The 13,196-nt window shown below is 35.0% G+C and overlaps 1 protein-coding gene across 1 annotated transcript; it reads right to left on the bottom strand.

Annotated features, from left to right (window-relative positions):
• Window positions 1-2,737: 2,737 nt before the first annotated feature.
• Window positions 2,738-9,049, bottom strand: LOC133870902 (aspartate--tRNA ligase 2, cytoplasmic). Its single transcript, XM_062308175.1, has 10 exons — window positions 8,336-9,049; window positions 7,664-7,774; window positions 7,440-7,553; window positions 6,309-6,596; window positions 6,113-6,223; window positions 5,909-5,962; window positions 4,992-5,071; window positions 4,766-4,881; window positions 3,743-3,857; window positions 2,738-2,990 (listed from the first exon to the last, which is right to left on the bottom strand). The coding sequence occupies exons 1-10, from the start codon at window positions 8,846-8,848 to the stop codon at window positions 2,864-2,866; spliced, it is 1,629 nt and encodes a 542-aa protein (XP_062164159.1). The 5' UTR covers window positions 8,849-9,049; the 3' UTR covers window positions 2,738-2,863.
• Between the last annotated feature and the right edge of the window lie 4,147 nt (window positions 9,050-13,196).

The raw sequence follows: 13,196 nt of genomic DNA, 5'->3' as shown, positions 1-13,196 counted from the left end.
AACGACATGTAGAATTTATCTTTGTTGCAAGACATTTAGTTTCAAAGGATAATATATTTTTGTGTTGAGCTACATATAATTCCTTTTATGTAGAATTTAATTTGCAAAAAGAAATTTTATTTATTCTAAACAATACTTTAATGAATGAACTTAGCCGATATATTGATTTTTAGTTCAAGCGAAATTACCAATTTTAGTTACTGCTTTAATATGACTTTACATTTTTTTTTTCTCTTTCTTCCCTACAAAAGTCTCAATATCTTGGGACTCAATTATTAATTATTTTTTTACCATAATTTGGGCCTTAATTAAATAGCATTGACTAACTTTTTACCATAATTGGGGCCTTAATTTTTTTTTTATTTTTTTTATAAAAGAAAACTTAATAATACTACTATTGTTATTCGGGGCATGTTTGCATTGGGGGCTTTAGACGACCGCCTAATTCGCCTAGGCAATGAGTTTGCCCTCATCGAGTCAAGCATCCCCTCTTTGTGGCTTTCCATACATTTGATGCATTCAGCTATTTTGACATTGCCACTATTCCAGTAGATTGATGTGTCCTTGGCTTTGCAACAGAGCCAACAAATTACTTTGTGAGGTTGATTGCAATGGATGATCGAGATGAAATGTTCTAATTTAGCTAGGATTTACGAAATCAATCCTTGAAGGCCAACCGATAATGATTTAAATCCCGACGATGCAAAGAGCGAGGAGGAAGATGAGAACGATAATGATGGTGGCCCAGATCTTGATGGGGATGGTGAAAGTGATACTGATTATATAAGCAATGATGATAATAATGATGGTGTTAGCAATCTCAATGATGATGATGATGATGGGGATTTCGTCATGGATGGTGGAGCGGTAGTTCTAGAGATTGTTGTCGAGGGTGATGAAGATGACAATGATAGCGAATTGGTTAAATCTTTTAGTATTGACGAGGATGATTTTATGAGTAACAGTTTTTGTTATTAAGGCCCGTTTGAAAACTACTTTCTTCTTCCCTTCCCTTCCATTCACTTCTCCCAAAAAAAATATCAACTTCAAAACATTCTTAGTTTTTTTTATTTTTTATATCTCATCAACACTTTTTTATAACTTTTTAAATGAAAAGAACTCACTACAATACAAATTTTTTTTTTTCACTTTTCAATATAAATTATTTTAACTTTATATCACATCAATTTTATTTTTCAATAATTCAAAAAAAAAAAAAAAACCCAAGGGATGTAGAGGGTAAAGAGTTTTCAAACGGGGCTAAACAAGTCTCAAATTGCCTTTAATTGTAGCCAAGATTACGTAATTATTGTTTATGAGGATTTTCCTTTCTCTTTGTTATCTATTTATTTATTTTTCTTGCTGGAGTGACAAAAGGGGAGGGGAAGAGTATTCTAATCTAGTTCATTTTATGGTGCTCAGCTCCGGTGTACATTTTCATCTATACTTATCATAACCATAACACTTAAAAGAGCTCTGTTACCAAAGGGAATATTGGGTTCTTTCAACTTACAGATCAAAAATATTATTTCAAAGAGGAAGAAAAACGATGGCAGAGGAGTACAGACGAATTATAAAATCAGTGAGATTCCAGCAAAGCAGGAAACTGGTTTTTCCAGCGATTTTCTATTTCCTCTCTTTTCTATATATATATATATATATATATTGCAGATTTTTGTCAACTAGTATGCTTTCCCCTTTAATAAGGAAAAGCTTTGAATTCAATCAGTAAGTATAGAAGGATTTGGCAGTTTAAAGAAATTTCAAGAATTAATGCTCCGTTTGTTTCGGCGTAAAATGATTTCTGGAAAATGATTTCGGTATTTTCCGGTGTTTGGTAGGGGCGAAAATTGATTTCTGTTTGACCAAAAATGCTTAGTAAATTTCGGAAAATGATTTACGCTTTTTAAAAGTGTAAATCATTTTCCGAAGACGTCTGACGCGGTCGATTTATTTTAAATAAAGCAGTCGACCTTCACGTTTAAGCAGCCGACCACCATCGAAATCTTGCCGGTATCGGATTCCGACAACATCCGGTTAATGTTGTCGGAATCCGGCGACGGAATCCGGCCACCTTCGCCGAAATCCGGTCAGCCCCAGATTCCGGCAACCAATCTGGACGGGATCCGGCCAGATCGCCGGAATCCGGCCGGCTCTCTGGCCAGACCGGCCGGATCTGGCCGGGATCCGGTCGGTCTGGCCAGATCCGGCCAGATCGCCGGGATCCGGCCGGTCTGGCCAGAGAGCCGGCCGGCTCTGGCCGGATCCCAGCCGGCTCTGGCCAGAGAGGCCGGATTCCGGCTAGATGCCGGCCGGATCTGGCCAGATCCGGCCTCTCTGGCCGGAATCCGGCAGGATGGCCAGAATCCGGCCGTTTGTGCCGGAATCCGGCGGGATGGCCGGAAGATTCCGACGAAACTGTCCGGATTCCGGCCATTATCTTGAATTTTGACTGTATTAACCGAAATCAAGCAAAAATGGTCAGAATCTTGTCGGTCAGTGACGGAATCTCGTCATCGATGATTTTTATATTATTTTATATTAATATTTATATGTTTTGAATAAAAATTAATTTTTATAGGTTAATATGTTTGAATGAAAATATAAAAAATATTTGTAATTTTCTGTACGCGCCAAACACCGAAAAATGCTTTCGACGAAAAATATTTTCCAGAAAAATGACTTCCCTGAAACCATTTTACGACGGAAACCATTTTACGTCGAAACAAACGGAGCATAAGAACCGAAATCCCTCTTAGTTTTAACTCAATACAGCCCGCCATATCCTAAACAAATCAGGAACTTGTATCTACACAGTATTAATCACGCAATATAAACAAAAGATTTGCTTGAACAAATACTATCACGGAGCAAGCCTGAGTGGGTCACGAGGGAAAAGGGACGTTTTCCGAATGTTATTCAAACCGCAGAAAAGCATCACCACCCGCTCCAACCCTACTCCAAATCCACCATGTGGAGGTGCACCATATCTGAAATGATGACCAACAATATGATAATTCAGCCATGAGTAACAATAAACAAGAAGCAATTTCCAAAATATTAAGAAGCAATTTCCCATAAATACTATCTTTTATTTTTGATGGGAATGCTAACCGTTCTTGGGTTTAAAAGCCCACAAATCTCCACATTCTATGCATTCACTAGGACATAACCTCAACCTATTATGCATAAAATTAAAATGACAGTAAACCTAGATTGAGAAACCATATAGGAGATGGATCGAGTTCCAAGAAAGACAACTGGAAAGTTCAATAAATTTGTAAATGAATAATGTTATGGTTATGAGTTTCTAAATCCATTCAACTCAAACGTGTTAACACAAAATTTATTGTGTTCAATTTTGGAGTTCTACTTGAAGAGAAATAAATTTCATGGCTCTTCTTTCATGCAACATACAATTATACTTGAACAAATTTACTTCTTACTACGGCAAAAGATACTTATTTTACAGATATTTTTCTTATGCTAAACAATCAACTTAGTATTATCTCACGAAAGCAACTCTTATTCACCCAACTCTGAACTCTAATTCTGATTTCACCAATAACCATAATAATTTTTTACCAGGGGGGGAGTAAGCAATGGAAAGAAGCTGATTTGATTAGCATGAGTAAGCTATGGAAAGAAGCAGATTTGATTAGCGCGAACACCGATGGAAAGTGGCTGGCAAACTAAACAACAATTATGGAAAATCAAAGAACAATAAGAAACGGAAAATTACCTGAAAGAATCAATATAAGTAGATATTGTACTGACATCAATTCCTAATGCCTGTGCACGTTCAGTCAAGAATTCTGGTTCATGTACACGCTGAGCTCCAGAGATTATCTCCTCACCTAAGGGAGAAGGAACAGAAAAAATTAAGATCAATTACCCAAAAAAAAAAAAAAAATAGATCAAGTAAACAATAAGCAGGGAACTTCAATGAAACACGCACAGCACATTCTACTATTTTCCAAACAGAACATCCATTAGGCATTAAGGGCATACTTATCAAAAAAAAAAAAAAAAAATTAAGGGCATAAGCACAGACTCAGACACATTAACTTTCAAAACAGGTAATCATGATCAATGAAATGCAGCAATAGATTCTATCTCCCAATCCCGGAAAGCTCATAAGGAAGCAGGAGAGAGAGAGAGGGAGGGACTTAAGGACAAATTAAATCTTCAAAACAGGTGATCAGTTTACTATTAAACATAGCAACAGATTCTAACTCCACATCCTTTAAGGTCCCTCCCTCTGGTTGGGAGTCAAGATGTGTATGTAATTCCAGAAGGGTATCAAGGCTTGGATTTCATGCACGTACCCTTGTTGACACAGGTACCTCAGGGCAATCATACAACACACCATATAACATATTACATAGAAAAGATAATAAATAGGCATCCAAGGATATACACTGTAGATCTCCATAATGAGAGCTGATAAACACACATTACTTGCAGACACAAAGATGTGAGAGGTCGCCAAAACACTAAAAGATATTTATACATATAATTAGCCCATGATTAACATTTATATAGAGAAACATAAGCACAACCTCCTGTAAGATATCTCCTTTTCAATAATTCTCATGTCTGCATATCTATATCGCCTTGTATCATATCCAGTATCAGTATCCACGCCACATAGATAAAATAATATGTACTTATTATGAATAGCCTAAAATACTAAGAACAAGGCAGCAAAAGATTGAAAATATAAGTTCAACAATAGTACTATTTATGAAAGTTGATAATTTACCACGAATGAAGACATCAAATGAGTTACTGTAAGCTGGATTGTCATAGCAAGGCATTGTATAGAATGGCCTAACAGCCAAAGGATAACGGTGAAGTATGTAGAACTCAGTGCCATACCTACAATCAGAAATGAAATATGCTAGTCATTTATAGCTACAGAATTTAAATAAGGAAAAGAAAATAAAATAAATAGTAAGGCAGAATAGACATTCAAGAAAGTAAATTACTTCTCTAAAACAAGCTGGCCCAGCTTTCTTTCTGTCTCAGTATTAAGGTCCCCAAATGGGTCAACCTCTACACCAGCATCCTGTACAAACAAGTCAAACTTTAGGATCGCCCTATTTTCATTTATCCAAAAAAAAAAAAAAGTTCAGAAAGAGACGTAGCAATTGGCAGTAAACCACTTATTAACCTTACAAAGCATATGTAAAACAAGTTCTCAATCACTTAAAGTAGAAGCTATTTTTTTTCTATCAATCCATTATATCACCTTTTGCATCCATGTTTTGTCATTTTTAATTTACAGAGGATAATATTTATTGCCAAAAAGAAAAGAACACAGCATTCAAATAAATGTGGGACCGGAAGAAACTAATTATAAGCCATAAAGAAGTCCTTTGCCTATTCTTCGAGTCATTGAAGCATTTGGTAGGGGGTGGGGGAAGGAAAATCAACCACTCAAACATAACACCTTGTGAAGTGCCCGATAATTGCTTTACCAGCCAAAAAAGCGTCTAATAGGACCCCTTTTTTTATGTTCAAAACCTATGTACCAGGACTCTGACGAGAATCTGCCAATCCTATTAATTTCAACCCTGAAAATGTGTATATTCGTAAATTGTTTGTGAAATTATTTAAATCTAAATTTATTTATTATTGTAATTAGGAAGATGAAGAATAGGATTAATCTAAGAATTCAACTATCAAAAGAGAATTAAGGTATTAATTTTTTATCAAAATATTTAAATGATTAAGTAAAATAGAAAATGCAGGTGGCATTTTCCCCCCTCTAAAACCCTGGGCTTAATTAACCCCCATTTATTAATTTTCATTAGTTGTTCAGGTCATGCCTGCCTTCATCATCTTATACCTTTCTATATATTCAGCGGCGACTGCAAAGACAAAAAACCATTATCATTATTACCTTAAGCATTTGGATTCCTTCTTCAAATGTAAGCCTTAGGGTCTGGCGCAGGTACTGCACACATAAACATTAACAATCAGATTCAAAATAAAGACAAGAGCCAAGAGGGACTCAAAATGGAGATAACTGTCAACTACTCCAAGTACTATACTAGATAAACATACAACTAAATTTTCATAAGCTTCTTGAATAAAGAATAATGACCTTCAAAGGCTCAAATGGGTATTGCCTCCCCACTGCTTCTAGTTCCTTTGAACAATTCCTGTTCAAACTGTCAAACATTGTGACAAATAATCGGTCCACAATATTCATAACCTGCACAAACAAGCACGATTCCTCAGCTAATTACAGGCCACAACTAAATTTTGATTTGAAACTAACCTCAAAAATCTGATTCTACCTCAAAATAGTGCCTAATCTCCATTTCAACATCAAGACCTGTAAACTCACACAAATGCCTATGAGTGAAGGAGTCTTCTGCTCTGAAAACAGGACCAATCTCGAAAACACGTCCTAAATCACCACAAATTGCCATTTGCTTGTGAAGCTGAGGTGATTGAGCCAGGCATGCAGGCTGCCCTTTGTAGTCCAGTCTAAAGACGGCAGCACCACCTTCACTTGCACCAGCTATTAATTTTGGAGTGTGTATTTCAATAAAACCTTCGGATAATAAGAATTGTCTAAATATCTGCACAGTAATCCAACCAATTAAACACAATGATGTTCAGCTTAGGAACATTACTAACAACAATGAACCCTAATGAACAAATTTACCAAAGTAAAAAGCTTGATTTGTTTCTTGATACTTAATTTCATGAATATATGTTAAAAAGTAAGGGCCCTAAAGAAAAGCATAATGATACCTGTGGAGAATACGTGAATATCATTTGTGTGTGTGTGTGTGTAATGAAAGAATGAGCTAAAGAAATGAAATTTAGCCCCATGACAACCCAATAAACCCTTAATTCAGATATTGAAATAGTATTCATTAATGAATTCCAACTTCAAATTTAAGTGCTTTACAAAAACATCAATTATTAGTTAAACTTTCTTGAGCAAACTACTACTGGTTGATAAAAATATTTGAGAAAAACCCCAAAAAATGCCAAAAATGAATCCATAATAGAAATTTTGAATATGTACTACTACAATCCCAACCTGCCCTTAATTTCCATTGGAGAAGGGTGGAGAGAATTTAAGACAAGAATACTCTTCTCTCGATTCACAAACCAACCAATCCTCTCATGCCTCTCCTTGTTTCCTTTTGTTTCTATGCCCAGCCTATGGTAAAACTCTCTCTCACACAATGGAAAACCAGCCTCTGTAGTTTTATTAGAGAGGGCAACTAGATATTCTGCATGTACAGACTTGAAGAAAATTTTGTCATCCCCTTTTAGAGATATTCTTGATCCTATTATCATACATGGTTCAATAAAAAAACCATGTTGTACAATGATATGACAAACAATATATCAAGTATTGATGGTAAAAAAAAAATGGAAAACATAATTCAGAAAGGGCAAGAACTTACAGTTCCAACTTGACATTGAATGCGAAAAATTCCTTGATTAGCAGGCGTTCGTATGTCGAGAACTCTATTGTTCAAACGAGTATCCTGGTTAACCCGAACAAGCTGTTCTCCAGCCTGCACCCATGATATGATCCAATAATAAATATACATGCAGATAGCCAAAAATATGTAATAATACAAGGTTATTAGAAATTTCAGCAAAGCTTAAGAAGAAGTAGATGCACCTGCAAAGCTTTTTCAATATCAACTTCACTTCGAGCCGCATCTTCAATGTTGATGGGTAAGGTTGGTATAGCCTTGTTAACACAGTATAATTTTCGCACTTGAACTTCAACCTTCAAGGATATAAACATTGTTATGCATATAAAAACTTCAAAAATACTTGTCTAAGCTCCCAAGAAGAAACAAAAAAACCCAAACTTTTGCCAGCAAGTGTACAGTTGAACCCCTTCAAAAGCTAGCCTATATGGTAAACTTCTTTCAATCTTTTTTCACAAATGAGCTGCCTAATATGGTCCAGTACTCCATGTACAAACCAGTTAAGGTTTTCTACTCTACCCGCATCCACCACGGCTGCTCATGTAAAAATCCAACACCATACTCGTATCTCCCCTTCACTCATTTTGCGTTTTCCACATTGACTGAGCTGACAATTTCGAGGGATAGTATAGCTTACTTCTACGTACATATCTTCCCAGACAAACCATATTAAAGTTGTGAAATAGTATTCACCAAACTTCTACTACTATCCACACCTTAGATTTGATTAAGTCCCTACAATCGTCATCACATTCTAAAATTATATCATACAATTATACGTAAATACGTACATACATTCACATATACACATAGAGATACACATAGAGATACACATAGAGATACATATAAATGCTAACCTGCTGAGTGGCGCCTTTGATGGGCACAGTGGGAACAGAGACGATGCCTTCGATGTCCACGATCGACTCGCGATTCAGCGCAGCGACGTACTTCACCATCTGGCGGCTCACGACGTCGGGTTGAGCCGTGACCACGCACTGGACGGTGAAGCCCTTCTCTCTGACGACCAGGAAGGCCATGTTCTTCCCGACAGCGCGGATCGCCTGCGCGCGACCGTGCACCAGCACGTAGCGGTCCCTCAACGCCTCGGTCAGCGCGCTTACGTCGGTCCAGTCACTGACTTCGACCTTCGACTGTAGGTCCAGGAGCGGAACGTCGCCGTAGTTGGCGGCGAGCGGGTCGTCCTCGACGGAGATCGACTGCGCGGCGGAGGCCAGCGCGGAGGCCTCCTGGCGGCGGCGTAGCTTCTCTAGCTTGGCGGCTTCCTTCTTGGCCGCTTTCTTGCTCTGCTCTTGTTGCGGGGAATCAACCGCGGAATCGGAGGAGAGGGTTTGAGATTCTTCGGAGGACATGGTTGAACGCTTTGGAAGAGTACAAGGTCGTTGCTCTGTGACGGCAATGGGATTGAGTTGAAGGGACAGTAGGGTTTAGCGTTCCGTTTATATACAGGAATAATTGGCACTGTGGTCCTCGTTGTTTCAAAAATCAAAATGTTTTGTATTTTTTAATCAAATCACGAAAATTCCAATTCCAGGAAACTAAACCCGGCGGCTCTGATTTGTGCCAATACCATCAAACAATGGGTAGTTTGGTGGAGAAGAGAATGTGTCCGCTTGTAACTTTTTCTCTTTTTTCTTTTTTTCTTTTTTTTTTTTTAAAAAAAAAAAAAAATATTACAATATTACAAGTAAGAGCTTTTCATTTCAAATTTTTTTATCAAAATTCAAGTGAAAAACTAAAAAAAAAATCTACTTCTAACAAACTCTCTATAATTTGATTAATTCTCTATTTTGGCTATTGTCAGAATTTTATTTTAAATTTGTCTAACAAATTTTTCAAACAATAAAACTTCATAGCCGACACCAAATCAATTCTTAATTTTTACCTTTTTCAAGACTCAAAACATTTCTTAAGACTTCATCGAACAAATTGGCAAATAAATCGAAATACATAATATTTTTTTAAAGTACGAAACACTTTTCAAATGTAAACTCTATCCAAAAACACTTTTTACCTTTATATAATAACAAAGCACTTTTTCAAATCATAACCGCAAATCACTTTTCAAAATTATTATCAAATACATAATCCTTACTAAAAAGGTTTAATGAAACTCGAACGTGATGAGCAAAAACTAGAATAAACATTATATTAGTAAGTCATTGTAGGAGCTAGAAAGTGAGAAACACTACACTAATGACATATACACTAAAACCACGTGTAACAAGTTCCAATATGTGCTAAATACACCTTATTGTAATTGTAACTCCCAACTAATGCTCCGTTTGTTTCGGTGTAAAATGATTTCTGGAAAATGATTTTGGCATTTTCCTGTGTTTAGTAGGGGCGAAAATAATGGTCAACGAAAATCATTTTCGGTTTGACCGTAAAAGCTTCTTTAATTTTCGGAAAACGATTTACGATTTTTAAAACCGTAAATCGTTTTCCGAAATGAAACTCTTCGTCCTTATATGCATGTTTGATATCCGATCGTCATAATTTAACAATTATCAGTCGTCGGAATTTGGTCGGCGTTGGAGTCCGACAACATCCGGTCGCCGGAATCCTGCCGGCGCGGGAATCAGGTCACAGGAATTGTACCGGCACCGGAATCCGGCCACTGGATGACCAAATTCCGGACGGAATTTTCCGGTTTCCGGCCAAGCCGGCCGGATCTGGACGGATCCGGCTATTGATCCAACCGGATCTGGCCAAAACGGCCAGAATCCGGCCGGATTTGACCGGATCCGACCATTGATCCGGCCGAATATGACCGGATCCGGCCATTTATCAGGTCGGATCCGGAAGATTCCGGCCGGAATCCGGCCATTTTGGCCGGATCCAGTCAAACTTTTCGCCGGAATCCGGCGATGGCGACCGGGCGTTGCCGGATTCCCGCGACATTTGTCAAACTCTGATTTTTGTATTTCGTAATTTTTTCGTACGAACCAAACACCGAAAAATATTTTCAAGAAAATCATTTTTTCTGAAAATAATTTCGTCGAAATCATTTTACGACGAAAAATCATTTTACGTCGAAACAAACGGAGCATAAGTCAACAAATAGAATACTTGCATATTCTACGTGGCATTACTACTTTTCGTATTTCATGTATTGTATTTTTGGTTTTTTAAAATTACAAACATATATATATATATATAAATCTAGATGTCATTACATAAATTTATCCTAATATATTTTTACAAAACCCAAAAAAAAAAATGTCCCAGGCAACATTCATATCTAAAAATTTCTTGCCAAAAGCTAGAATATCGAAATTTGAGGCCGTTTGTTCATCTCAGAGATAACAGTCCAAGCTCGAGTACAAGTCCTCAACAATATCTGTAAAATTTCACAAATTTATTGGTAGATGTGTAAGTTCACGACTCAACAAATATAAACAGGCCAACCTTTCTTGGGTTATATAAGCCCTTTTTTTCTTTAAAAGCTTCTATTTTCATAAAAACTTGTTTACCAAGTGTCGTAGCGGTTTCCTAAAATCATACTTCTTAAAGAAAGACTTTTCATAATGGCAAAACCAAAACTACAATTTTTTCTTGACATTCTATTTTCTTAAAGTTCCAATATCTCGTACTCATAATATAATGCAAGTAGAATACTTTAATCTTTTGAACTTTCATCACTTTTGCAATTATCCTTCAAAAGTTCAAAAACTCTCAATTAAGATATATTTGGGTCTTTTTTTTAAAAAAATATTTATATTTTTATATATAAACTATATACTTATATAATTTTATATTTTTTTATTATGATGACACATGTCAAAATCTGATTAGTCCTAACGTTGCATTTAACGATTTCCGTAAAAAAAAAAAAAAAAAAAAATCAAATGAAAGTTGGGTACATGGACCCATTTATTATTTTTGCATACCACAGGAAGCTCTTAAAATAATTTGATACCATAGGAAGCTTATTACAAATCGGTGTAACTACGTATAGCTTATCGGTTACTATCTCCTAACTCTTAAAAGAACCAAATAAGATGAAGAAATTTTTGAATATTGATAAGCCACACATAGAGTTTCATTCATAAGACAAATTTAATTTCATGAACATAACTGGTATAGTGAGCTGCTAATATTAGAGATGCCCTTCTAATTAGGATTTGCTTAAATTTTCTTATTTAGAAAAAGGAAATATCCCACTTAGTTATAGAGATGGATATATAATTATTTACTTCTAACCCAACATTATTTGGAAGACATTAATCTACTTGATTAACTAAATTCAAGCATTATTATGTGTTCTATGGACTTTATTATTAAAAAGAAAATTATGACCTTTTGTCTTTTTTAATAGGACGTGTTACGTGCTTACGTAATGTACGATGAATTCCAGGCCTTTTGATTTTAAGATAGTTGGAACCGTAAACCTCCCAACAACAGATATAAACGTTTGATAAATTAAAACATCGATATTTTATTTTCCTTTTAACTCAACGTCCTTAAAAAGAACTTACAATGCATAGTAGAAATAAAAAACTAATCGAAATAAATCACTTCTAATGTTATTATCACTAAAACATTAATTTTAAATTCTAATATTATCAGTAATAATAATTTATTATCTCAAAGTCATCAAATTCTAATATATAGTAAAAATTCTTACCACCAGACACGTGGCATGATGAGAGTTTGCCTTTGCCATTTCACTGTAAAACGATTCTCACCATCTATAATCAAAGAAAAAAGCATGTCGATAAGAGTGGAGCTCCATGTAATGGGATTCTTTTTGGGACTCCAAGAATCTCAGAAAGTAATTTTATGTCTATTCTTTATGTCGGAATATCTTTGGGTAGTGTAATTGAGTAATGCTATGTATAAAGATGATAAGCTTATGCTTTTTGGAGCGTATTTTGATGTTATATAAATATAAAAATAATTTTTTTTTTTTTTGAGTGTTTTAAATTTTAGGTTATTTGTTAATATTTTAAAGAAAAAGTACACATATTTCTTTTAAACTACCACTTCATTGTTAATGTAGTCTCTAAACTACTAATTGTATCAATGTCCTCTCTTAAACTACCAAAAAATATCAATATCCCCGTAAAGCCAACAAAAAGACAAAAATAACCCTAAAAAAGTTTTAATAAGACAAGCATATCCTTATAATTTTTTTTAAAAAAAAAATTATTAAATTTTTTTTTTGAAAGATTGAAAAAAAAAAAAAAAAAACACAAAAAAAAAGAGGAAAATGAAGGTCCAATGGTGGCCCAAACTTAAAATTATATAAAACAAAATCTAAAAAAAAAAAAAATGAAAAACCTTGGTTTTTTTTTTTCTCCTTTTTTTTAAAAAAAAATTTAATTTTTGTTTAAAAAAATTGTTTTGTTTTTATATAATTTTAAGAATTTTTATAATTTTATGAAATGAATATTTATCATTGGGACATTGACATTGTTTGATAATTTAGAGAGGTAGACATTGACAATTGAATGGTAATTGAAGGGGGTATGTATACTTTTCTCATATTTTTATTAAAAATAAATAAATAAAGTTTTATCAAACAAAAACCATATTTTTTACTTGAGAAATATTTGGTTTCATTTTCTTACAACGTCTCTTATTCATCTCCATACAAGAGATGTATAAATTCACTATCAAATCTATGAGACTACATGTAAATCTCACATATTCGGGATAATGCTGGTTCATAACCTTTTATCTTGGGGAATGGGG

The sequence above is a fragment of the Alnus glutinosa genome, chromosome 6 (genome assembly GCF_958979055.1).
Source record: "Alnus glutinosa chromosome 6, dhAlnGlut1.1, whole genome shotgun sequence".
NCBI lineage: Eukaryota > Viridiplantae > Streptophyta > Magnoliopsida > Fagales > Betulaceae > Alnus > Alnus glutinosa.
Note: the sequence above shows the minus strand (reverse complement) of the source record. Positions and strands in the feature narration are given on the sequence as shown.